General features: G+C 44.0%; 1 protein-coding gene across 7 annotated transcripts in view; it reads left to right on the plus strand.

Annotated features, from left to right (window-relative positions):
• Positions 1-26,465, plus strand: part of LAMA3 (laminin subunit alpha 3) — a 240,036-nt gene that overhangs the window by 206,866 nt on the left and 6,705 nt on the right. For all 7 annotated transcript variants that reach the window (XM_073212898.1, XM_073212899.1, XM_073212900.1 and 4 more), the window contains 12 exons: positions 2,370-2,489; positions 2,806-2,936; positions 8,402-8,519; positions 8,888-9,028; positions 10,828-10,967; positions 11,723-11,854; positions 12,848-13,001; positions 17,058-17,227; positions 20,895-21,078; positions 22,928-23,068; positions 25,828-25,987; positions 26,099-26,229. In XM_073212898.1, the coding sequence (XP_073068999.1) occupies positions 2,370-2,489; positions 2,806-2,936; positions 8,402-8,519; positions 8,888-9,028; positions 10,828-10,967; positions 11,723-11,854; positions 12,848-13,001; positions 17,058-17,227; positions 20,895-21,078; positions 22,928-23,068; positions 25,828-25,987; positions 26,099-26,229 (1,722 nt within the window). The remainder of the gene's footprint in view (positions 1-2,369; positions 2,490-2,805; positions 2,937-8,401; positions 8,520-8,887; positions 9,029-10,827; positions 10,968-11,722; positions 11,855-12,847; positions 13,002-17,057; positions 17,228-20,894; positions 21,079-22,927; positions 23,069-25,827; positions 25,988-26,098; positions 26,230-26,465) is intronic.

Genomic DNA, 26,465 nt, shown 5'->3' on the forward strand with positions numbered 1-26,465 from the left:
AGGGTCTCTGAGAGCTAGACTGTCTGACTTTCTGCTGTTTGCATTTTGGTCCAACTCCTGCCAAGCTGTGTGGGATTGCCTCTTTATCAGCCTGACCCTCGACTTCCAAGACGTGGAAGTATCTCTGTTTTCCAGCCGCTGAGGTTATTGGAGATCGTTCTTAAGTCCACCAGTTGAGGCAATTCCAAAGTGATGCTCTGCAAGAGATTGTCAGCGCCCTCTGCTGGCAGATAGGCCTGGAGTTGCCTGCTCCTGAGGAGAGGCCCTTGAGCAGTTGCTCCACAGAGAGCATTTCTGGGGAATTGTCCATCACTCCTTGGGATCTCTGAGAACATGGGACTGATAAGGAACTTGGAACTTTGCTAGACCCTTCTACCTGCAGAGTGGGGGCAAAGGCCTGGTTTAGCTCTCCTCTCTGGGGTTGGTCTGGACCCTCCAGGAGATGCCAAGGCTGAACCAGTTCTGGCAGTTTGGCAGGGCCCCCCACCAGCCTGAAGAATACCAGGAGCTGGGAAGTCACACAGTGTCTCCACAGCAAGCCAGCTGTTTTCCAAAACAAGGGTTTCCATGTACTACATTTTGAAATTTTGGACACTAAGAATCAGAAATACTACATATATTAGAAGAGAAGTTATGAAATGCCATTAGTAGTCAGCTGAGAGGAAATGGTCTAGAATGCTGCTGCTAAGGAGCACAGCTCCTTACTCTCAGTGAGTTGATGTTATTCTGTTGCTTCTGAATGCGATGAACCCTACCTGGCACCCAGGGACAAGGTTTAGGATCCGGATAAGGCCCAATGTTCCGTGTAGATAGGACTCTGCTAGTAGACTTCCAAGAGAGGCCCTTTTGTCCTTCGGGAACTGTGTGAGTAAACCCTCAAGCCCTACCTTGCAGGGGTATCAGCTTATCTTTCTCTTGGGGACGTGTGCCTTACACCCTCATGAGGATACAGTCATGACCAAGATAGACATAGTTCCTGCCCTCAGGGACCTTATATTCCAGAGGGGAAGACAAATATTTACTTATTATTAACAAAATATGCTGGTTAATTGTTTAATTAATTCATCATAATGGCCATGAGTGGTATAGAGGAAAAGTTTGGGGAAAAGACGTTCTTGAGCAAAGGATGCTAATCTGAGACCTGGAGAGCAAGGAGAAGACAGCGTTTGAAAGGGCCAGGGTGGGGGGATGCTCCATGCAGGCAGGGGGACATGAGAAGCCTGGAGAGGACAGAAGGGGCAGGGAGCACTCAGGGATGGACTAGTGGCCAGTGTGGCTGGGGCACGGAGAACCAGAGGGAGCATGGAGAAACGAAGCTGAAGAGGTGGCCGGGAACTCATATCATCTGTGAGGTAGCTGGACTTTATCTTGGGAGAGAAAAAGAGTAACATGCTCATACAGACATTTTCAAAAGACTTCCCTGGCTGCAGAGGGGAAAATGGGTTCAAGAGGGGACAGAGTGGACATGAGGAGGACAGCGCACCATTGCTATGCAGTCAGGCTAAGAAGTAGCTGAGACAAGGTGGCATGAAATGGAGAGAGAGTTAAGAAATGGGGGAATTGAGAAGATCTGACTGAATAGGGAAGGTTCAAGAATGTCTCCTAGTCAGTTTGTGGCTGGCTCAGTGAAGACTTTGGTGGTGGGCAAGAGAAAATCAGAGAGAGAGCAGTGTGAGGGGAGACAGACAGGCACGGCAGGCGGGAGGCATGGAGATCATGAGTTCTGTTTGGATATTCTGAATTTGAGGTTCACCCCAGAAGGTGATGAGATGTACTGAGCTGGCCCTGAAGAGACAAGCTTTTGGGTTTCATGAGCACATGCCTGAACTGGAGCCACTGGAATGACAGTGATTACAAGGCTACGAGTGTGGCAGGAGGGAGGAAGGTGCAGGACCTCCGAGGATGCCTCCACACTCAAATGGAAGGGAGAGGGAAATGGGCCAGCAAAGGAGGCTGAGACCTGGGAATAGACAGAAAATAGATGATGGAAAATGTCTGGGGTTTAAGCAAGGTCATAGCTCCCTACAACAGGTAGCACTCATGTTTTCAAAAGATATTAATGATCTGTATCATTTCAGTTTCCATTTTGCATGCTGGTTATGGATTGTAGGAAGCAAAATCATGATAATAGGTGCATTTATTGTGTCCTTCCCGTGTGTCAACCACTGCATATGATTTTTAACATGGCTTACAATATTTAACCATCATACCCATGTCAGGTATTGGATGTTACAGCACCACTGTCCCTTTTAACTAAGAAGGCAGCTGAAGGTGGACACTCTTTGTAAATTGAGAGTACCTTGAGTTCTACTAATCTGGATCTTCTTCAGTAGAATATTCTAGTAATCTACCTGGTTTCCATGTTCTAGGATCGCTTCATATCTCTGAATATAGAAGATGGCCGTCTTCTGCTACAATACAAACTGAATTCAGAGCCACCAAAAGAAAAAAGAATTGGAAACGTCATAAACAATGGGGAAGATCATACGGTATATCCTCTTGTCTATTACCAGATGAACTCATAGTTATTAACTGAGGGACACATCCTTTTAAAATTTGAACATTTGGGCATAAAATATATAATACATATTTGGCATATCTAAAAACATGATTAATTTCAAATGCAAACTTTTCTTTTAAAGTATTTTAATATGATATTTTTATGAAAAAGTGTTACTGCTCAGTCTTCCTATCTTATATATAAATGAATCTGATGGTAGACACAAGCGTTAATAGCTCTGAACCACTGTAAATAGGATTCTTTTATCTCCTATTGCTGGCTGACTCATCTCTCATTTATTTCAGATTTGGATCCGAATTTTAAGATCCCAAAACCTTATAAGGATAAATGCGATTTCTCAAAGTGAAGTTGAAGGTGAAATATTTAACTTCAGTACATACTATCTGGGAGGAATTCCAATTTCAATCAGGGAAAGGTAAGATGGTATGATGTTTTTCAAAAAAGAAGTGCATTACCTCTCTTAGTCATTAATGATTGCTACTGATTATTTTTTTAAATTCCAGCAACAAGCACAGAAAGTTAATTTTCAGTATTAACATGTTATTCAACAGAATAAAATAAGCTGTAGAGGCTGGGTAATGGGACTGACCATTAAAAGAGGGAGAATGAAGTACATATGTATCACCCTACTGCCATTTTTCGGCAGACAGAAGCCACAGGGAACATAGTTGGTGTTGACAAAGCTGCCAGTAAGCATGGAGATGGTGACCCTGGGGTCCTTAAAGGTAGTATAAGAGAACACAGTTGAGAATTAGGCATGGGGTTGATTAATGATTGTGCATTGAGTCCCCTATACAGAATTTTATTATTGTTAACAACCATATGATTAATAAATATGAGAGATGCTCTCTCAAAAAAAAAAAAGAGAGAGCACAGGCAGTCCCATGACCTGATGAAAAGCAGCACTGGGTGCTGAAAGCTGGGGTTGCTGCCTTCTAGAAGCATCTGTTGAATGTAAGACAGATCTGTATTACCTGACCTCTTATATGTTATTGAGCATGTATAGGTGCATAACTATTTCTTGGATTGATGAATATATGAATGCATTAAATTAATTTGAAAGGAAGTGAAGCATATTCTGAATGAGGAAAAAAAGAAAACATCACTTTGAGAATGTACTTAAAAATGCCATTTGCATTTTGTTAATTTGTATCTTCGAAAAAAGACTTTTAAATAGCTGAAGATAATGTGTGGAAAGAAGATTCCCTGGAAGGGCTATTTCAGCCTCATAGTAAGCTAAGAGCACTCCACAGTGTTTGATTATGATTGATTTTACTTGAGAGCTGAGGCTGGTTCACTCTTTTTCTAATTTATAAATCAGTTGGAAGGAGTGCTAAATGTGATTTAAAAGATATGCAAAGGTAGTCTTTCTTCAGGAATTCTTATACATTTGGGCATCTGCCTATCCTTACGAGGAGACTCTGATATTTATTTTAAAGTTGTTAAGGTTGCTCTCAAAGACAAAAATGCAAGTGAGAAAGCTCAGCACTTTAACAGAGTTTGGGAGTGAATGTCTTTAGATTCTTTGAAGTGCAAAAGGCCTTACAGTTCATGGAAAGTAACCTCTGAATTTTACAGATGAAGAAATTGAGAGCCAAAGAGGTGAAGTAGTATTTAATATCACTGATATTAAATAGCAGTTCAACCATGAATAAATAGCTAGCTATGAATGATCAATTATCTTGATTTTCAATTAAATGTAATAAGATAGAGTTACTTAAAGTGGTCAGCACTATTGTGCATATATGAGGCTTTTGTTTGTTCATGACACAGGTGCTCACTGAGTGCCTAGTGGCATCAGGCAGTGTGGTGGGTGGACGATGGTGAGCAGGGCAGAGCCTGGAGTACAGCAGAAGGGAGACAGTAGAGTGTGACAGATGCCGTGAGAGTGGAGCATGCTGGGGAGGGGTTCTGACCCAGTTGAGGGCATCAGGAAGTGGCCTTTGGCTAAGACCTAAAAGATGCTAGCAGCCAATGTAGTGAACAGCCAAGAGCTAGAGGCAGTGTGAACATTCAGAGAACTGGAGATGCTGTGAAGCGGGTCACATTCAAAGAAGCAGGAGATGCTGCATGGGCTGGGGGGCAGCAGGGGCCAGAACACACAGGATCTTGAAAGTTATGTTCAGGCACATTGGGAGGACATCAGCAGAGAAAGGATAGGACCAAATGTGGGTTTTCCATAGCTCACTGTGGTGCAGGGCAGAGGTTAGATTAGAAGGAAGACAGAGGCAGGCAGAGCGGCTGGAAGAGGAGCAGAGGAGAGAGATGAAGGTGTCCTGACCAGGGAAACGGCAGCTCAGAGGAGGAAGAGGGAGCGGATTCCCCACATATTTAGGGCCCTGAATGTTCTGAAGGCATGAATGCTTGGGTCCCAGGAGTTAAGGAGAACAGTGAGTGCTCAAGAGTGGCTGCTTATTTTCAGTCCAGCACTTGGCGGGTGGACAGCTCCAGCAGAGGGCATGTGGGTGAGTTCAGTCTGAGACCCACAGAGTTCCAGGAGCCCGAGAGACTGCTGGGTGTAGATGCCCTAAAGCAGTTGGACTTAAGGCCTGGCGCTCTGGAAAGCAGTCCATGCTGAAGAAAGGGTGAAGGAAGCTTGGGTACAGGTGGTAGTGAAGGTCATGGGGGCAGGTGGGCTCACCTAGAGCAGTAGGGAATTCTCAGGGGCAATAATGAAGCTATCCATCCAGTTATTAGCAGACAGCGATGTGGGTGCCAAGACAATCACAGTTTACTAGGAAAGGGTAGTGGGGGAGAGCCAGAAGAAGTGCTTCTAGTCTTGGCTCAGCCACCAAACAGCGGTGCGACCCTAGGTTGAGTCAGCATTCAGCCTTTCTTTGCCTTCTCATCTCTACCCATTAAAGAAATGTCTGCATGCATCTAGGGATGCATATGCGGATAGATTTACATGTAGAGTTTTCCTAGGAATCTGCCTCAGGGTCTTCCCAACAAGGGACTGCTTCCTTTTTGGGGGGCAAGTGTATACTTTGAATTTTTATGAAAATCATAAGAACATGAAGATGTAGGAAATAAAAGGTAGTCTCACTGGCCTTTTCTCCCTCCAGGTAAAATGCTAAGCAGTATCAGCTGTTTCTAGCCCTGCTTCATCCCTCTGGGGACATCTTTGATTTTTCAGAGACTCCTGAAACCCCTTCTGACTTGGGTAGCTGGGAGGCAGGTGGAGTTCCACCTCCGACTCATAGCCGAGCTCTGTAGGAGCAAACAGATAGTCTTTTAGAGGGAGGAGTTCTGACCCTGAGCATAAGTAGAAGGCCTTACAGACTGTAAGTGCTTAAACCTCATGTGGAGTGAAACAAGCCAGTGTAATCTCTAAGTGAAGCAGCTCTGATCAAGAGATTTTGTGGGTGTTCTGTTTTCTCCCCTTTCACTGTAGTACGTCTTCTGGCAGTGGGGACCCAGATCTTGGAATGACTGGTTTAGGATTATCATCAAAAATCACAATCTGTTAATCCCATCTGCTTCCCTCAATAATGCCAGAGGGTCTCAAGCCACCAAGAAATGTTTCCTGAGGATTTATACCCTTGTGTCTTCGAGTATCACAATAAAACATTAAAATGAAAATAACTCAAAAAGTATAAATCAGCCAGCGATCTGTTGGACACTTACTAAGTACCCAACACTGAATTTAGAATTGGTCTCTGGCAAGAGTGTTCAGCCCCTACATCGTGGAGGACCCATGGGATCCTACGCCCTCAGATGAGCCAGGGTAACAAGAATGCTCCTAAAAATGACAGAAATAAGTCTTCCATTTTCACAGCTCTGCTGTGTAAAATTGTTCAGTAGGAAAGAGTCATGATTATTCCACGTGCTGTGGGTAAGTGTAAAGCACAAGGGCTTTGAGTCACACTGGCTTCCAGGATGCACTGACCATGCGGATCCCAGCGCTGCCACTTTCCTGCTGCATGGCCCTGAGCAAGTTCCTTAGCCTCCCCAAGCCTCATTGCTATGTCTGCAGCAGGGCCATGGTATCTACAGTCTCCCAGTATGGTTGGGAGGATTCAAAGCAAGTAAAGTGTTAGCACAGTGCCTCACATGTAGTTAGTGCTCAGTAGATGATAGGTAGGAAAATATCTGCCTCAAAAGGGAAAAAGAAAGGGGGCATTACGATTAGCATGTATAATGTGGGGGGGGCATGGGGAGGGCCATACAACACAGAGAAGACAAGCAGTGATTCTACAGCATCTTACTATGCTAAAGGACAGTGACTGTAATGGGGTATGTGGGGGGGACTTGGTGAAGGGGGGAGCGTAGTAAACATAATGTTCTGCATGTAATTGTAGATTAATGATAACAAAATAAAAATAAATTTAAATTTAAATTTTTTAAAAAAAGGTTATTGTGAGGATAGAATAATAGTGCCTTATACAAAATAGGTGCTCCCTGCCAACTGTCTGTGTTTGCTGCCACTTTCTTCTTCCTTTGACCAATATTTTGTGGAAAAAAGGGCATCAGGGGATGTTGGTGGGTCTAAAACATGTTGAAACTCAGCAGAGAATGGATTAAAAATATGTTTAATAGATAAGCTCTTGGAATTAATACGAACTTTGTCCCTCTTCTGAGGCAAAAGGCCATCTTCATAAAATAATTAAACTCATGCTGTAATATCAAAGAGGTTTTGTTTTTACCTTCCCCTTTTAATGAAATTTAATTTCATGCATATTACATGTAGCTCATCTGTTTATAATGAATTGAATAAAAATGAGTGCAGACACCTTTCCATTTAGAAAAGTGAACCGCCTTAGGTTTATAATGTAATCAGCTTTGTATTTTTCTTAATACATCATTTGTTTAAGAAACACAAATATTTGCCTGGACTCCAGTCACCTCTTGTGTGTTAATGGTTTACGTGAAGTTAGCTGCAGACAGAAGTACAAAGAGGAAATACCAAGGCAGCCACGCAGGCAGAGCTGCTGTGGAAATTGCTTTCACTGTCACAGCGTGGGGACAGCTGCCAGCCCTGCCATCGCGCCTGGAGCTCTTGCTCTGTGCCAGGCGCCATTTGGGTGTGCTACACATATCCACTCACTGAGACTCATGACAAGCCTAGGAGGCAGACTCACATATTCCCAATGTATAAATGAGGAAGCAGAGGCACAGAATAGTGAAGTTGCCCGTACCAGCAGCAGGCAAAGGACTTGAGCCGGGAGAACTCCAGGGCAGCCCTCTCTTGCCTTTCAGAAACACCTCCTGAACACTCATGACCACATGCCATACACAGCTCCAAGCAGTTGCTGTGCATTAACTTGTGTAATCCTCTCAGTGACCTCTTGTCCAGGTCACACGGGAGGTAGTGGATAGGAAGCAGGGGGCCAGGCCAGACAATGCTGCCCATTGTTCCAGCCTGGCACTGATTAATACCAAGCCACAATTTCCCTAATTGGGTTGGCACTGAAAAGTGTTTGTTTCTTCTGAGTTTACATTGACTAACGTAAAAGTGAACTACAAAAAAAAAGCAAAAAGTTTTCTAGAGCATTCCTAGCTCTAATAAATTATTAATATCTATTTATGTAATATTTATAGTATATTAACTTGTAAATATACTTCCTGTTCGCCATGCACCTGACTCCAGAACGGGAGGAAGGAGCAGTCCTAGCTATTGTACATCTTTTATGTCTCTAGACCTTCTGAGGACACTGGCTGAGAATTTTTAAGGCTGGGAATGCAGAATCACATGGGAAGGAAGTAGATTTTCCCAGCATCACAAAATAAGTAGCATTATAGAAATCCCATGAGAACAGATAACCATGACATACGTGCCTGTTTATGGGTGAGAAGTGCAGACAGTGCAGAGCATTTCAGCTCCAGTTCTCAGGCAAACCTGTTCTTGTACATCTCTTCCTTTCTTATACCCTAAATCAGGTTTAACATTTCTACACCTGCTTTCCGAGGCTGCATGAAAAATCTGAAGAAAAGTATTGGTGTTGTGAGGTTGGATGATACCATAGGAGTAACAAAAGAGTGCTCTGAAGACTGGAAGGTAAGTGAAGAGTTTGAACCCTTGCAGAGGAGTGCTCCCAACCACCCTGCCTCGGGTTTCCATTAACGCAGCAACTTCTGACTTGTCTGGTAGCACATAGTGTTATGGAGAACTGGCTCATATATACTCCCTGTGTGTGGCAACATGCAGAACCTCTTCAGGTTTGTATTCTAAATTGTAGGAAAGCGTAATGCCCTTGGACCCACAAAAACGTACAGAAGAAGGTAAATTATCATGCATAAAAGCAAGCACTGTTTCCAGCCAAGGCAGCATGAACCTCATTAATCAGTTCAGGTGAAATGATATGATCCTGTATTTCAGCCATGAAATCATTACAATGCTAGTAATTTATTCTGTTTCCATTTCAGCTTGTGCGATCTGCCTCATTCTCCAGTGGAGGACAATTGAGTTTTGCCAATTTGGGTTCCCCATTTTCCAACCACTTCCAGGTCTCCTTTGGGTTTCAGACTTTTCAACCCAATGGCATATTATTAAATCATCAGATCCAGGTAGGAAATATTATATGAATATTGAACAAGATTTAAGCCTGACTCAAAGTTTGATGTCAAAAACAATAAGAGAGATTTTGAAGGTAAATTCGTTGGGCACTTCATCTGTCATCACACGATAAATACCCTTGCATATTTCAACCATGGAAGTTAGTCCCATCTTGGGACAGGTCTTAAAAGAAATCAAGTTTTGAAAGAACATTGTAATTTACAGAATTGAATTTGTGTGTATTCATGGACTCATTTTTGTTCTTTTTAGGTTTATTTTATAAGTTAAGGTGAATTATAACTGTCATAAGTAATAATGTAGCTTAAAGTTTAGATCTAAGAAAAAATTCAGAATGTATCCCCACTATTCCTTTTTGATTCCACAAAAGAGAGCTCTTAGATTCCTCTTTTTTTTTTTTTTTTGGAGCATTTAGTTGGACAGTATTTACATTTGAGGAATGGGAGAAAATAATATCCTTTGCTCTTTGTTCATATACAGGAGAACCTCAGAAATGCCCTTCAGCAAGGAGGTATTCTCTGTAGCTTCGGAGGATTGAGCCAGTGTGGTTATGTAGGCATGGACGTCAGCTAATACTTAGAAATCCTCTGTGGAATGAGTGGGATTTGAAAGTAGAAGTAAAAGTAGAATATGTCATTTTGGGATATGTTTCTTCAGGATTGCCAGCACAACAGACATCTAGTATTTGCTGAAGGGAGGGATGGGGGCTGACTCTGTGGCTGTGTCATTCTAGAAGGCCTGTTCTTTCTTCATATCTTTTCTCATCAGCCCTTAGAGAACTTCTTTTTTTTAACTACCACTAAAGGAACCCATGCCAGCATTTGGTTGTGAGAGGGCCTTTTCCCTCGAACTAGGCTTTTTTGACACTCCACACTTATATCCTCGGCCAAAGGCAGGGACATTTCACACAGAACAGTTGAAAGTAGATGGAAGAGTTGGCTTAGCAAAAGATGAGCTCAATCCTGGACAATGGCAGAAGCCTACAAATATCCTAGGATCATTGGCCTGCACTTTGTAATGGGGTAGCTAAGAAATACCTATGAATTAATATTCCTTTATGCAATTCATAATGAATATTGCCAACTGGCAAAAATTAAAATAAAACTAATAAGATGGCTGCAGTCACATTCTGTAAAACTTGTTTTAGACTAAAAGATCACTGAAGAATTGCATCTTGATGAAAACTACAAAATCTGTACTTGGTAGAAAAAAGTCAACAAATTAAAATGGCAACTGCTAACAATACTCATATTTTTTTAAAAATTGACATAAGGTATCCAGTCATCCTGCCAAAAGTTAGATCTGCAGAGTTGGCATTGGAAAGTTGAACTTCATAGAAATTATGAATGGAAAATAAAAAGTTCATAGTGATCGAAGAGAAGTTACCATTGTTATAATCACAGATGGAAAAAAATAGATGAAGCAAGTCTTTGTTGTAAAATTTATTCAGAAAGAATTGATCCTAATGCAAATAACTTTAGCAGAATGGAAGTGAAAATCAAAATATTTAGAAATGGTTTAACTGGTTTGCATAATCAATAAAGAAGTTAAATTATGAACATAGGTCCATAAAATGCTTTTAACAAAGTCATCAGCATAAAATTTTTATACTTAAAAACAGGGAGTCAAAATATTCAAAAATAACCTTCAGATCGAAATAGCAAAGTCAAAACATTTAGGTTAAAAAATCCTGTTTTATACATAGTTTTGATTGTAAATTTAATATTGATACATTCATGATGCTTAAATGCAAATGAGTTGCACTGATGGGTATATTCTATGATGATTTCAGACAAGTAGACTGCAGGTCACCCTGGAAGATGGTCACATTGAACTGAGTACCAGGGATAGCAGCAGCCCAGCTTTTGAATCTCCACAGACATACATGGACGGTTTAGTGCACTATGTATCCATCATAAGCGACCACTCTGGGTAAGTGGAATGACACTTCTACCAGAGGTCAAAGAATTTTACTTTATTTAGTTTAATGGATTGCTAGTATCTTTTCTGTGACACATTTGTCCTGGATGCTTACACTATTTTACTAGGAATTGTTGGCTGTCTTCCTTTTTCTGTATCCATTTCCTCATTTAAAAAAAATCAATCAACCAGCATTTGGATGGATAAATAAACTGTGGTATATTCAAAATGGGGGAATGAAGTGGGAGCAATGGTAATGAAAGTTAACTAGACACAATGAGAGGTGGATGAACCTCACAACATAATGCCGAGTGAAAGGTGACACATGAAAGAGTTTATCTCCCATGATTTCATTTTTACAAAATTCAAAAGCAGGCAAAATTAATCTGTCAGAATTCAGGCTGTGGTTGCCCTTGGGAAAGGAGAGGAAAGAGCTGGAAAGGGAGTGCCAGGTAGAGTTACAGGGTGCTGGTGGGTTCTGCTGCTTCATCTGCTCGCTGGTAATCTTGGTGTGTTCGTGTTGCAAAATTCATTAAGCTACACTTAAGACATGGACTTTCTGTACAGATAGCATCCTTCAATTATGTGCAAAATATGTGCAAAAAGAAATACATAAAAAAATTAAATGCTTTAAAACTAAGGCAGATGAGACGAGGTATGTTAGGTAGAAGATACTGAGTCTGAATGGAAGACAGTCACTTGACCCTTTGATGAGAACCTATTTCGCCAGCACTTCTCACTCTTGTTTTATCTGCATCCTCTTTCAGACTCCAGCTTCTCATTGATGACCAGCCTGTGATGAACAGTCAAGGGCTACAAGACTTTTCAGATTACCAGCAGTCCCTGCGTCTGGGCGGGGGTCATTTTGAGGGTTGTATCAGCAATGTCTTTGTCCAGAGGTGGGTGCCTGTGTCTGTGGGTATGGCTGCCAGGGGAAGGGTCTCTCATTGGTCATCCAGCGGAGTCAAATTTATGCGCATGAGGCTCTCATACCACAAACTTTCCAAACACTGCCTTTGCCACAAGACGCAAATTAAAAACAAGCCAACAGAAAAACTGCACCCAGCCTCACTATGTAGGAGCAGATTTGGCACATAACCTTGGAAGAGGCCTACTTAAAGTTAACTTTCAGTTTATGGCCCTGAAAAATGTATGTACTGAAATTTTATTTCATTTTAATGAGATTTAATCTGCTCTCTCCAGTTTTCAAGGCAAAGGAATTGCAGAGACTGGTGCACTGCTAGGAAACCAAACCACCACAGCCTTGGACATGACCTTTCATAGGGTAGAGCCTGGTGTTGACATGCAAATGTTTAAATGTTCTTTTCTGTTGATACAAAATGACCATTTTTAGATAAGTGACAAAACCCTGGGCAGAGGGAGGACCAGGACTGGTCGTGAAACTCAGTCAGACTGTCAGGAGCTTATGGGCTCTTCTTGTCCATCAAGATTCAAATAACAATCTTGAGATAAAGCAGAGTTACTGTGAGACTTTCCTACTCAAATGCAGCAAGATAAATTGTTCCATAAATTCATGTCTGAGTTTTCCTGATGCTCACCATCATTCTGGGTCCTTGGTGCCCATGCTTCTCCTCTCTGCATATTGCATTTTCGTATGACACCCATTCCAAAGAGAGAGTGATAGTTTTCTGGCTTTACTGCAGTCCTGGCCATTCACGTCAATAAAGGTTTTTCTCAGGCCCTTTTGCTGGGTACTCAGGGATGCAGAGGAGGGTGACAGCACCTCATCCTCAGTGAGCCTGGTGTCTCCAGATGTACAGGTAGATGAACGCTCACCCAGAAACCATGGCGCTAAGAAACAAGCTCCCTGCCGGTGTGCCTGCCCCGGCACGTCAGGGTTCAGCAGTGCTTCTTTTCTGCCCTTGTTCCAGGCTGCCACAGAGTTCCACAGTCCTGGATTTGGCCAATAAATCTACCAAGAGAGATGTGACCCTAGGAGGCTGCAGTTTAAGCAAACAACCCTTTCTAATGTTGCTTAAAGGTTCTACAAGGTTTAACAAGGCCAAGACTCTCAACATCAACCAGGTAAGTATACTTCACACAGGGTTTGGCTTCTCGCCAGAGGAGTCTCCCAGGAGAATCCTGCCTGGGGAGATGTTGGCGGAGGGGCAGGAGGGGAGGGGATTGCCTGGAGGCAGGGTGGTCAGTTCCTCCAGGAAAGGGGACTGCTGGGTTTTCACCAACACGTCAAAGCAGTTTTCTATTTAGCTTTTATTTTGTATCTTGATGAAAATTTTGCAAATTCTGCAAAGAACAAATAGAACCCTAATTTTGATTTCTCAATTGCTGGATCTGATGTCTTGCTCTTTTGACTCTTCTGCTGCGGCACAGTGATTTCCTCTAGAATATAGGGGCCATGTCCCTTCCCTTCCCACAGACAGACACCTCTCTGCCCTGCCCCCTCCAGGCCTTGATGAAACCAGTGTGGCTTGACCTTGACAGCACATAGAACACCTGGAGATCTTTTAAGATCCCCACACTCTGGTTGCATCCCATTTCATTCAATCATGCACTTGATCTGGGTCCAAGTGGCAGGACTTTATAAAGCTCCTGGGTGATTGTAATGTGCACCGCTAAGAGAGGCTGAAGGGAAATGGAGTTCCTTGTTGGGAGCAGTGGAAGCATCCTAATGAATTGGACACAGGGTCTGGACTTAAAGTGCTAAGCCTGAGGTCAACAGTGTGACCTCCCCCCGTCTGAGGTTACAGTTAATATGATTAATGGATAACACTGAGCACCTCCGATGTGCCAGGCATTGCGCTGAGCTCTTTAAGTGGATTTTCTTACTAAATCTGCAGGTAACCTTGTGTGAGAGGTAGTATTACTAGCCTCATCTTACGCCAGAGTCACATCTTACAGTACTGGTTTAAAAAACTGAGCAATTTCCCCAAGCTGGCCCAGATGGAAGATAGAGTTGGAATTTAACCCAGGTAGCCTGACCCAGAGTCCAGGAGCTCTTAAGAGCAATAGGCATCTGTTAAACACACTATACACTTTACATCAACCACTGCTTCTTGTCTGCCAATATTTCCCTGCTGCACAGTCATTTGGGGAAGTTGAATAGATAGCACATAGTAAGAATTGTTTTATACTACTAAGAAGAAATATACTTCATAAAAGATTGTCATTCTGAACATCTTTAGAACTGGCCCATCAGGAATGAAATCATATATTCATTTTTTCATTATAAAGCTGAAAGTTACTAAGCGACTAAATTAGCACAGTGATGGTGGAGATGGAGAGAAGAAAGTGGATTCAAAGCAATTTAGAAGATAGAATCTACAAGACAAAGATAATAATTGAATGTGGGTAGTGAGGGGGTGGCAGGAGTTAATATAATTCTGAGGCATCTAGTCTGAGTTATTGGATGGATGGAGATGCCATTCATGGAGATAGGAGGACATGTATTTGGAAGGAAAGGGAGTGACTGGAGTTTGTGGTACACTGAGTAACAGGTGTCTGCAGGACCCTTAGGTGAAGAAAGCTGGTGGGAGACTGTCAGGAGTCTCTGTGTGGCCTCAGCAGGTGCCTCAGGATGGGACTGGACTGCTGCCATGGGAGACACCAGGGAAGACACTGTATTTGCTTTTCCCCCTGTCTGGGCAAGCCCCCCGATGAGATAGAATAAGACATTAAGTCTGCCTCTTAAAGCCCAGTTGCAGAGGGAAGGCAGCAAAGCTTTGTGGTTAAGTACTGGACTTCGAAGGTCAGACTTCTTGGGTTTACATTGGGCCTTACCATTTACTAGGTATGTGAACTTGCATGATGATTTAACCTCCCTGTGGGTCCATTATGACTGCAGTGTAAATGAGGTGGTATAATATTCAAATCTCATGGTGTTGCTATGAGTGTTAAATGAAGTAATAAACACAAAACACATAGAAAAGTGCCTGGTACATGGTAAGCATGGGATAAATATCACCTCTTGTTCTTTTGCACACTCGTGACCCCAGTGAAAAGGAGTGAACATACTCAGGGATCAGGAGGGCTTCCAGAGGAGTGGGACGCGGACTGGGTCTGGAGTATGGGCCGCATTTAGACAAGGGAATGTCGCTGCCACAGGAGCAGAAGCCCAAAGCCGGGAGGCACCATGTGCGTGGATCTCACAGGTGCAGCACACTTTACCTGCTTCTCCCAGACCTTCACAGGTCTTTTCACTGTCACTTTCAGTTCTCACCACACCCCTCTGAGAGCAGAATAAAACAGCGACTTTACAATGCAGGAAACAGAGTCTCAGAGAAGTTAAAAAAAAAAAACTTGTCTGAGAGTGCCAGTCAGTAAATGGTAGAATCATAATTCAAACTTAGGGCTGTAGAATCCCGAAGAATATACTCTTCAGGCCATATCTCATGGCCTCTGCAGGCTTGGAAAGCTCAGTGAACAGGGGAAATTTGGTGGAAACAGGAGACTGGGGGAGGTAAGCTCAGAATCCCAGGAGCCTGATCAGGATAGCTTGGCAGGATTTGGACATTTTTCTATAGTCAACATGAAGCCATTGAGAGGGGCTCATATTTAAATAAGTCATATTTAAAGATGAATAAGCTGGGAGCAGCCTGTGGGATGGGTGGTATAGAACAGATCTAGAGACAGGAGTGAAGTGGGAGCTACGGCAAAGATCCAGGCAAGAGAATCAGGGGGAGTGGAAACAAAACACATCATAGAGATGAAGAGCAGGACATGGGAACTAAATGCATGAAAGAGGCAAGGTAGGCGGGTGTCCGTGGTGACCGGGCATGGGGCCCCGCTGCTTTGGAAGACATGAGTGCCGCTAAGAAAACTAAGGAAAAGTTGGTGGCAAAGGGCAGCTGTGAACACTGTTCTTCTTGATTTACTGCTACTGACACAGAGAGAGGAATCTTTCAGGGGACAGGGAGGCCCCAGCGCTCTGAGCCCCAGGCAGGAAGCTCCAGTAGGGTCCAGGTTCGGCTGGGTTCTATGCAGTCCATTTAGCTTTCTGGTGGGTGTAGTTGAACATCTCCACTCAACAATGTGTAAACCTGGAATGTTTTAAATAACTGCTGTCATGTTTGTATTCAGAGCACCCTATCCATTAATCGGGCTGGGGAGGGAAACCTGATCTTGAAGGAATTTGGATTTGTTGGGAAGCCTTTAGCTGCTAGCTCCAGAAAACCACTGCAAAATGGCTTCGACGATAAGAGGATTGATAGTGTCCCAAAATAGACAGTTGGGAATAGGTGGGACTCATCAGGACTGGGCTCTGCTTCCTGTAGGCGTCTGAGCTCCCATCTGAGTGCTTCCAGGCTTGTAGCCTCACCCACACTGCCCAGCAGCTTAGTAGGAAAAGGAGCCTCAGAGGTCCTGCCCCTGGTTCTCAAGATTCATTGGCCAGGAGGGGCTCACATGTTCGCTCCTGATCCAATCCCTAGTACAGCGAATCCCGCCCTTTGCTTTGAGGCACAGAATCCCAGGTTAGCCCTGAGCCCCATGGGAGAGGCTTGGACTTACCCTTAAAATCCAGGCTCTGCAACAGAAAAAAAGCAGGGAAGGCCTAGGGAATCTCACCTTCTAACAACAGTTTTTTAGTCATACTTGGTATTTATTATGGGTTTTTTTCTGCATTAAAACTCAGTCCTATTCAAAACTCAGAGCAGACTTCTGTGCATGGGCTAACCCTGATGGAAGTGGGGACAGGCCGAGGTCCACCACCCCACTTCTGTTTCCTACTCTCTAGGTCCTTGCATTGCCCGGCTGTAAAAGCCCAAGGGAATGGCTCCGAGGGGAGGTGGCAGGTCGGTGGCTCCGAGTCACACCATCTGCACGTGTGGGCCTTGGTGCTGCTGGCCAGTACTGGCTCTCTGCAGGAACACAGCTTCTTCCGTAGCCCTGTCGTGGGAGCGGCCCTGGACAGCCACTGGTCTCTGGTGCAGCAGCTGTCATGAAAGAGACTAGATAAGCGTGACATATGAATAACACGCATCCTCCCCAAGGATGAATTCATCTGACTGAATTCCTCTCTTAGGATCAAAAGTGAAAATTGAGCAAGATGCTTAGCAAGATAAGCATTCTTCACTCTTTCCCCTATAATTAGTGGTCCTAATTTTGTGCTTCTCTCCCACACAGCCATTGCAAGACACACCAGCGGCCTCCCGAAGGAGTGTGGAGGTGTGGCCGGGTGCTCAGTCTTGCCCACCATCTCCCTGGGTCCAGGCCAGTCACGGGGCTCTTAGGTTTGGCGACAGTCCCACCAGCCACATGCTATTCACACTTCCCCAGGAGTTGCTGAGACCCAGGTAATGTTTACTCTCCCTGCCCCCACCCCAACTTAGAACCTGCCTGTCCTGCTCCACCCCAGGGCAGGCTGGCTGGTGTTACACCATGCACCTGTCACTAACGCAGGTGGCACTACCACTTTTACTAAAAGCCATGCTGACCTGCACAGGCCACAGAGCATGACTTCCCCAGTGGCTCCTTGCCGACAGCAGGAAGGCACCCGGGCCGTGGGCTGCTGAGAGGCTGGAACAATCAGCTCAGCTCTGATTTAGAACTGACGGTGTTCCAAAAATAAGCCTGATACATCCTTGTAAAGCTGCTGTTTATTTCTATGATAAATAACCTTTCTTCTACTGTATTCTGTAGTCAGAAGAAAATAATCTTGTAGGTAGATTCAATGCCAGATAGATCATTTTCAGAGAATACTTTTAGAATTTTTGTTAACAGCATTTTGCTAACAAGTCCCCCCTCATGGGGAGGAGGGAATGAGCAGAGACATTAATTATGTTAGAAAAAAGTAGTTAAACAAGGTGTGTCATTTTCATGTGATTTGAAGGAGACATAAATTAAAAGGTGCCAAAAATTCTTTTGTGACCTACTTAGAAAAGCAGAATTTCCCAGGCGTCAAAAAAGCCTGGTTTGAGGACCTGGCTTTTAGTCCCCCTTTAGCCACTTGTTGGCTGTATGACCTCAGGCCAAATACCAGTTCAGTTTCTTAGGGATGCAGGTGTCAAGTTGGAATTAGATGTGCAAGAGTTTTATTGTTGCTGTGAGATGCAGGGCGAGGGAGCAGGAGCTGGCAGGGAGAGCCTGAAGCTGAGACAGGGTCTGCCCCTGATGAAAGGAGATGGGAGGCAGGGGGAGCTGGTAGGAAGAGCCTCAGACTCCAGGGTAACTCTGAGAAGGTCCAGCAGGTGAGTTGGCAGGGGGCGGGGGGCACCTGAAGACAGAGTCCCCCCTGGAAGAGTCCAGGGTTAGGTGTGGGTGGCCCAGCTCCAGTTCTGCTGCTGAGCTCGGTCCTTGGCTAGAAGTCACCCGTGTGCCACTGCAGAAACAAGGGTGTGACAGCTGGGGGCCGCCACCCACTGTGCCCCCATAGCAGGTTCTCTTGAAGGGACCATTGAGTGGAACTCTGTGGCCACCACAGGCTGTGTCGTTTAACTTTTCTCAGCCTTAGCTTTCTCTCCTTAAACGTGACATAACTGCCTGTCTCACCTGTTTTCACAAATTGCTACATCTCTCTGAAGCTCACTTTTCTCAGCAGTTAAATGAGCTTGATAATGCTTAGCTTGCAGGGAGGCGAGGTAACAGCTTGTAAAGAGCTGTCCTTTGGAGGCCCACTGAGTCAGCTGAGTGCTGATTGACAGGGAGATGCGAAGGCCAGAAAGGGGGCAGGCGGAGCTCTGCAGGAGGATGCCTGCGCCAGCAGCTCTGCTTGTGGAAAGGCTCAGGATCCCTGCTTTGCCAAAAATGTGCCTGGGGACTTGCCCTCTCCCCGCTTCCCCTCCCTCCCGCCTCTGCCCTGTGGCCTCTCCACCCTCCGGTCCTCTCCCTCCCAAGCCCCTTTCTCTCCCATACCTTCTCTCAGCACCTTCACAGTGGTGAGTTACTAGGCCATTTCTGATGAGCCAACCCCAGCACCTTCCCATCCAGCAAGGAGATATGTAATAAAGGAAAAAAGGAACATTTCTAAAGGGAAAGGAAGAAAAATAATCATTAGTAAATATGACTTTTACCTTACTTTAGTTCCAAATACTGTAGCAGTTAGAGTATATTTTCAGGATGCTGCAAGATTTGGACTACTCTCTAATTCTCATTCTAATTTATGTTTAGTAATTTTTTGTCTCTCCTTTAAAACACTGTACTGCGATTGTAACCTTTTGGTGGATGTATACAACTACTTGGCTCTCTCTTAGCCTTACCTTCATGTCCTCCAGCCAGGAAGAGTTGTAGCCACAGTATTATATGCTGGGATTTGAATTCATAACTGTCTTTTTTGGGAGTTTAGTCTTTTCCTCAAGAAAGCTGCTTTAAGAAATAATTCTGGAAAGCAAATGTCAAGTCTGTTAACCAAGCTCACATATGTAAAGTACTTTAATTCTGTAGCAGGTTCTAATATCCTCCTTAAATTGGCTAACCCTCACTCTCCAACCCAGCACTGACACACAGATACACCAAGAGAAATACTGAGCAGTGTCACCATCTGGTTGGTGTGATTTAAGAAGTAAGGATTACTGTTCATCATGAAGACTGTTACCCTCAAGGAAACTTGCTAATGTAAAGAAGTAGAGTGCATCTCAGTGTTTGCTCAGCCTCACAGTATTAAAAAGCAAAGAGATGTAACTGTGTACTTTCTTTTCCACTTCCCAAGTCAGCTTCCAACGTTTCCATGATTTACCATTTAATTCAGTTCAGTAACTATTTTTTGTCCTAGGCACTGGGGTTACTTTAAGCTCTAAGCAGGATAGATCCGGTTCCTGCCTTCTGCCTGTAGGGATGTGGGATGTGGTTGTGAAGGATGAAGCCAGAAAGTGCAGGAAGGGGTGATGACAGCCTGCTGACCTGTGTGTCTCCTACCCCTTGTCACGGGTGCTTTGATCCTCCTCCCCGTGCTCAGTGTTCTGTAAACAACTCAAGGTATGGGAGGTCCGTCTGCTCACCCCCAGTGCTGGCCACAGCACCTCCTACACACTCCACATTCATTGCATATTTGTTGAATGAATTAATAAATGGGTGGATGGCTGGATGTGAGTTTTCATAAAAAGTAAAACTTCCTTAGCCAGATGCTCATATGATATGTAACCATCATGCAAAGGGATATTAACTTTTATTCTCTTCTTTTACTGCACAATGCTTGCTTAATTCCCATTCCATCAAAGCTGAAGTGTTAAGGTCCGAGAAACATAAAGATGGGTGGGAGAAGGCAGATCCATGCCTCCGTGTTGAATATGTCTTAGAGAAAGAAAATCCTTTCCCAATGCTTAAATCAAATCCTTGTTATTGAAATTGTCCCCTCCTCCTCACAACTTCCCTTTCCTTGCATGTATACCAAATAGAATGTATATTTATGAGGTTTAAAAGGTGCAGGCTGCTAAACAGCAGCCAGCCACCAAAGGACAAATACTGTATGATTCCAGTGACATGGGGGACCTAGAGTCGTCAAATTCATAGAGACAGAAAATGGAGTGGTGGCTGCCAGGGGGGAATGGGGAGCTGTTGTTTAATGGGTACAGAGTTTTAGTCTTAAAAATGACAAGAGTTCTGAAGATTGGCTGCATGAAGTGTTAATGTACCACTGACCCATATGCTCTAAAATGTTTAAAATGGTCAATTTTGTTATGAATATTTAACCAAAAATTTTTTAAATGTAGATTTTTTTTTTTTAAGTAAGGCATCTTCTTTCTTACCATGTACTGGGCTTATACCCTTAGCTAGGTTTGCCATAGAACTTCCTCATTATTCCCCAAGACAGTAAGAAAACTATATAAGAAAATTTTGGAGGCTAAAGTAATAAAGACTTTTTAAATTTCCCAAAGAGACAGGTCACTTACTCAGTGCATGCCTTAGTTTATTCCTTTGAATAATGGAGGTTTGAGTTTCTGCCTCTTACCCCCTCTCCGAGCTTCAGAGATTCAGAAAAAATCCTAAAAAGCTTTATTTTCCTTCTTTGCCAATTTTCTGCCACAGGTCACAGTTTGCTGTGGACATACAGACAACATCCTCCCGAGGACTCGTGTTTTACACGGGCACCAAGAACGCCTTTATGGCTCTTTATCTTTCGAAGGGGCGTCTGGTCTTTGCTTTGCGGGCAGAAGGGAAAAAGCTGAGGCTCAAAAGCAAAGAGAAGTGCAGTGACGGGAAGTGGCACACGGTAAGAGCCGGACTCCTCGGAGCCTCCTTTGGTGCACAACTCACTGCCGAGTAGCAAAGACAACAGGCCCAGCTTCTTCCAGGCAGGAAGGCGCAACCTGGGTGAGCTCGTGTGGCTAGAGGCCCTGAGCCCCCAGCAGCCCAGCACCAGAGATGGCTGTACACGCCATGCCTGGGTAGCATCCCAAATGCCTGGGTGGGCTTCCCTCGCTGCTGCTTCAGCTCCCTCCACGCTCTCTGGGCTGCCTCCCCTTGCTGGCTCCTGCCTGGGACCGTTTCTGTTCTTCAGGACAATTTTCAGGTGTCCAGGCCCCTCTCTGAGCCTGGAGTGTGTTCTGCATAGCACAAACTTAAAGAGCCACAATCCTAGCATCCCAGCTCTGGCCTAAAGGCATCCGAGACCTAAAGAAATACAGCTTAAGGCAAGAAGCGACCTTTTTTCCTTTTTTTTTTTTTCCTGATGAGGGAACCAAAACTCAGAAAACGTAAGTGACTTGACAAGTTGTACTCATTTAGTCATTCAACAAATATTTAATGTGCTGCCATCCTGGAGCACATAAACAAAAATCCCCACTATAGTGTCAGATACTGGTAAGTGCTTTGGGAAAACACTAAAGCAAGTAAGGGGGTGGCCTAGCAAGAAATTCCTAGATAGGGTGGGGAAGGATGGCCTCTCCCAGGAGGAGACAGTCATCTGAAGTTATAGAAAGGGTGTTCCAGGCAGAGGGAACAGCAAGCACAAAGCCCCTGAGGCAGGCATGAGCTGAGTGGACAGAACAGAAAGGGTAAGAAATGGGATTCAAGAGAGAGACAGGTCCCAGAGCATTTAAGCTTTGAAAGCCAAAATGAGGACTTTGGAGTCTAGTCTAAGCATTGGAGAATCTTAAACTAAAAAAGGAGCATTATATGGGCAGATTTATATTTTCAAAACTGTTCAATTGAAGAGACTAAAAGGGGTTAAGAGTAGAAGTAGGAAGGCCGGATGGAGCCCGTGCCTTTGCTTCTAGAAGCCGTGATGGAGGTGGAGGGGTGCAGACTGTCCAGAATGTGTGCTGAAAGCAGAGTGAAGAGGGCTTGCTGATGGACCGCAGGGGGAGTGTGAGAGAAGGAATCTGCGAGTCCTATGATCTAGGCCCAGCAACGGGGTCCCTGGTGGGGCTTTTACTGAGAAGCAGAGCAGCAGAGGAGGTGGATGCAGCCAGGAGGGAGCTGTTTATAGCTGAGGAAGAGTAAGACTTCCGTGTGGATATCCTAGGGTTGAGTTGCCTATCAGACATTCATCCCACCTATCAGTAGCCGTGGAGGCCAGAAGTCACAGGTGTATAAAGGGAGTCATTAGTGAATAGCCTCATAGCCATGAGATGGCAGAGTCCACACTAGAGCCCATAGCTCCTGACTTTTAGCAAAGAAAAGTTCCTGACTTGTAGCTCCCTTGTTAGAAGAGATGTAGCCCCTGGCCACCTGCTCCAGGAAGGGAGGGTGTGATCCCCCCAGCCCAGCACTCCATGGCTGCACGCAGCTGCTCTGGTCCCTTTGTCGCATGAGTGTGTGCTTAGGTTCCTTTGGCGCTTCAGTTCTTTATCCTTTGTGTAAGTTTCCAGACCGACTACATCTTTTTATTCACTTTTGAGCAACTGTTTTTCAGCTTACTTTTTTAGCTCACTCTAGTCCATATCTAACATAATCTCACAAAATGTTGATGATGATGGTAATACTTGGGAGAAAAGCCTCTGATTTTTTTAAGATATTTGAGGGGACAGAAAAATGTTTTTTTTTTAAATGTCCTATGACCACTAATAAAAAATTGTCAAAAGTAGAAGTATGATTAACTTATTTTCTTTACTCTTAAGGTGGTGTTTGGGCAAGATGGAGAAAAGGGGCGGTTGGTTGTGGATGGTCTGAGGGCACAGGAGGCAAGCTGGCCTGGAAATTCCAGGGTGAGCCTCCGGGCTCTGGTTTACCTGGGATCACCTCCACTGGGGAAACCCAAGGTGAGTTATGTTTCAGAGCATTACCTAAAAGAAATTCACCTATGATAGAATCATTGAGGCGTCAAAGGAACAAATTTCCAGTTGTAAAATAATAAGTCCTGGGGATGTAATAAATAGCATGGTGACTAGAGTTAATAATACCATATTGCATATTTGAAAGTTGCTAAGAGAGTCTATCTGAAAAGTTGCCGTCACAAGAAAAAAAAATTCCATATAGTTACATACTATGTGAGGGGAAGGGTGTTAACCAGATGTTGGTGGTGATCATTTTACGATATATACAAATATCGAATCACTATGTTGTAGACCTGAAATTAATATAATGTGCTATGTCAATTACATTTCAATATTTAAAAAATTTTTGATATATAATCACTATAATTATAAAAGATATTCAAGAATCTCTAAATACTTTAAGTGATGCTTCAAAATATTTAATTAATGCCCAAAGCCCACAGAGAAGGGGTCCGTTCCCATTCCCCGTGTCCAGGCCTTTATTTTTACGGTGGAGCTTGAGACGTGGGCCCTGCAGGAGTGAACCTTGGCTTCTCCGTGGAATGCAAAACATAGATTTTAGGTTATTGAAGAAGATTTGTGATTAAGATAATGTTTTCTAAATTTGAGTGATTTGTGCCATCTTTCCAGCTTTGCCATATCCCAGCAAAACATTTACTTAATAGTTTGCTCTTCACCAATTCACTTCTTAATTACTTTTAAAGGATGTTTTTCTCTCTCTCTTATAAATGAAGACTCAGTATCCTTTACCATATAGAGAAAATAACCATAAAAATAAATAATGTGAAAACAAAATAGTGTTTTTAAAGCCTAGTATGGCTTCTACTCCCTTCATTAGGAGAAAAAGGGGCTTGGCAAGTGATCAGTTATATCTTATGTAATTATAAGAGGCATGAAAGACATACTAGAACAAAACAAGAATTTGTCCCCTGCCCTAATCAGAAGGTTAGAAAGCAAATTGTAGAAGGACCAACTTAATAACAGAATGTGTTTTAATGTTACTCAGTGTCTGAAACAACATTTTCTCAAGAACCAAATTTGGAGAAACTTTGGGCAAAGGGAAAGTCACTCGTCTATTTGTCCCCAAGGAGGAGGGGTGCATACCTGGATTTGTCAAGCTCAAAGGCTCCAGTGGGGCCGTGGCCCCAAGGCTGAGCTGTGTGTGCCTGAAATTAATATAATGTGCTATGTCCATTACATTTCAATATTTAAAATTTTTTGATATATAATCACTATAATTATAGTGATTCTCTTCTCTGCTCATGTAGCAATACTAGCACCCAAGTGACTTGAGATGACTGTGTCCACCTGTCTCTTCTCCCAAATTTGCCTTTTTCTTTTACAGAGTGAAGTAAGACAGTCCTGTCCACAGCTCAGGCCATGAACTCTCTCTATATATAATAATACAATGGTATATCTTATATGTGATATATTATATAATACATACATGTAGCATACCAATTGCTAAGGAGGATCCTCAATGTCAGTATTTGTTTTTCTGTAGCCTCTGCACTTATTTCCCTCTCAGAGAAATCACAGGGTGGGGTAGCTATTGAAGGGTATACATTGGTTATTCTTTTGACCTGGATAAATCACACTCTGCATGCTAATATCTGGGACAATCCATGGCACCCTATTTACGACAGTCTTACTAAACAAGGTTCTTTCTGCAGCCTTGTTTCAACCTGAGGGTCAGACGTTTGGATGGGAGGCCAGGCAGCAACTGCTCGCACAGTCTGCCTCCAGATGCCCAAGCCCGCAGTGGGCCTGTGGGGAGCCAGGCTGAGGTTCTGGCCTGTCTGAGGGATTCTGAGCTTGGTTGCAGACACAGGTTTTTCACTGTGGAACATGGCAAATCTTAAGATACTAAAAAGTTCATGAGGAGCTGGGAGTTTATCGTTGATACTGATACCACGTGCATCTCTAAAATCACCATATTCTCTTAAAATCATCATCTTTTGCATCTGTTCTCTAGGAGTCCTGGGCTCTAAAACACTTATTCTAGAAGGGAATTTGGGGATTTTATTCATTGGTTCTTTAACTGTCTTGAAAATTACAGCCCCTCTCCTCAGGAGAACACACATACAGAGAGCACCTGGCATATAATTTAAGAGATCACAGAACCCCAGATTCACATCCCTGGGTCCCTGGTGAGGAGCCCCTCTTCCAGGCCAGCTTCAGGAGGCCTGCTGATGCTGTGTACTCAATTTTTTTTTTTTTAACTCCACGGCATTCGTGCCTTGGTGATAGTGTACTGAACCCAACCAGAACATAGGGAGCATTTTTACACCTTGTTATTTTGGGACTGTTTTGGCCTCTTTCTTCAGTCAGCTGCTGTGCATTAGCAGTCACATGGGCTCCTGAACCCCTCAGAAGTGGTCTGCACTTGCAAAGAGATGGAGAGACCTGTGAGCTGTAAGGTGGAAGTTTCCCGTTGCAGCTCTGTCTGTGCGGACCAGGCTCAGGTTCCCCTTCTGCTCCAGTGCTAACCAGCAAACCCCCAGCCCTGCCGTCTGCATGCACACCACTGGGTTGGGGGGCACCCGCATGCTTCGACCTCCCACTGGACATCTAGTATTTGGCTTTTCTTGGCAGTGTGGCCAGGGAGCCAAATGGGACAGTCAGGCCCACGTGACTTTTTGAAGCAGGAGGGATGCTTCTCCTCTTGCCTTTCACCTTGGCTGCCCATGTGTTTCTGGGAGTTGTGGGTGACAAAGTTTGCTTTCTCCTCTTCTTGGTTACAGAGCCTCCCCCAAAACAGCTTTGTGGGGTGCCTGAGGAACTTCCAGTTGGATTTGAGACCCCTGCAAACCCCTTCTGCAAGCTTCAGGGTGTCTCCCTGTTTGGGTGGCTCTTTGGAGAAAGGCATTTATTTTCCTCAAGAAGGAGGTCATGTTGTCCTAGGTAAGGAGCTGTCTGGAGGAGTTTGTGTCCCTAACTCTGAAGAACTCCATCTTTTTCCTTGGATTATGGTGCTTTAACTGTTTTTTTGTTTTTGTTTTTTTCCTTTGAAAGCGAACTCTGTGTTGTTGGGGCCAGAATTTAAGCTTGTTTTCAGCATTCGCCCAAGGAGTCTCACCGGAATGCTAATACACATAGGAAGTCAACCCAGGAAGCACTTATGTGTTTATATGGAGGCAGGAAAGGTGCGTAGTAGTCCCACAATCTGGGAACAGATGGGTTTGCATTAGAACCACATTACATCTCTGGAGACCTTCATAGTGAAGTCCTGGTAGAGAGAGGAACCCAACGGCAATTCATGCAAGAGCCCTGGCTTCAGAGCTGACTGAACACTTTCCTTTAGCAAGTAGTCTGCTCAGCGTGTTTTCCGTTCTTCATCTTTAAAACTGGGAAAATTCAGACAAGCTGGGCTGAATTCAAG

This window comes from Manis javanica, chromosome 9 (assembly GCF_040802235.1).
Source record: "Manis javanica isolate MJ-LG chromosome 9, MJ_LKY, whole genome shotgun sequence".
NCBI classification, from domain to species: domain Eukaryota; kingdom Metazoa; phylum Chordata; class Mammalia; order Pholidota; family Manidae; genus Manis; species Manis javanica.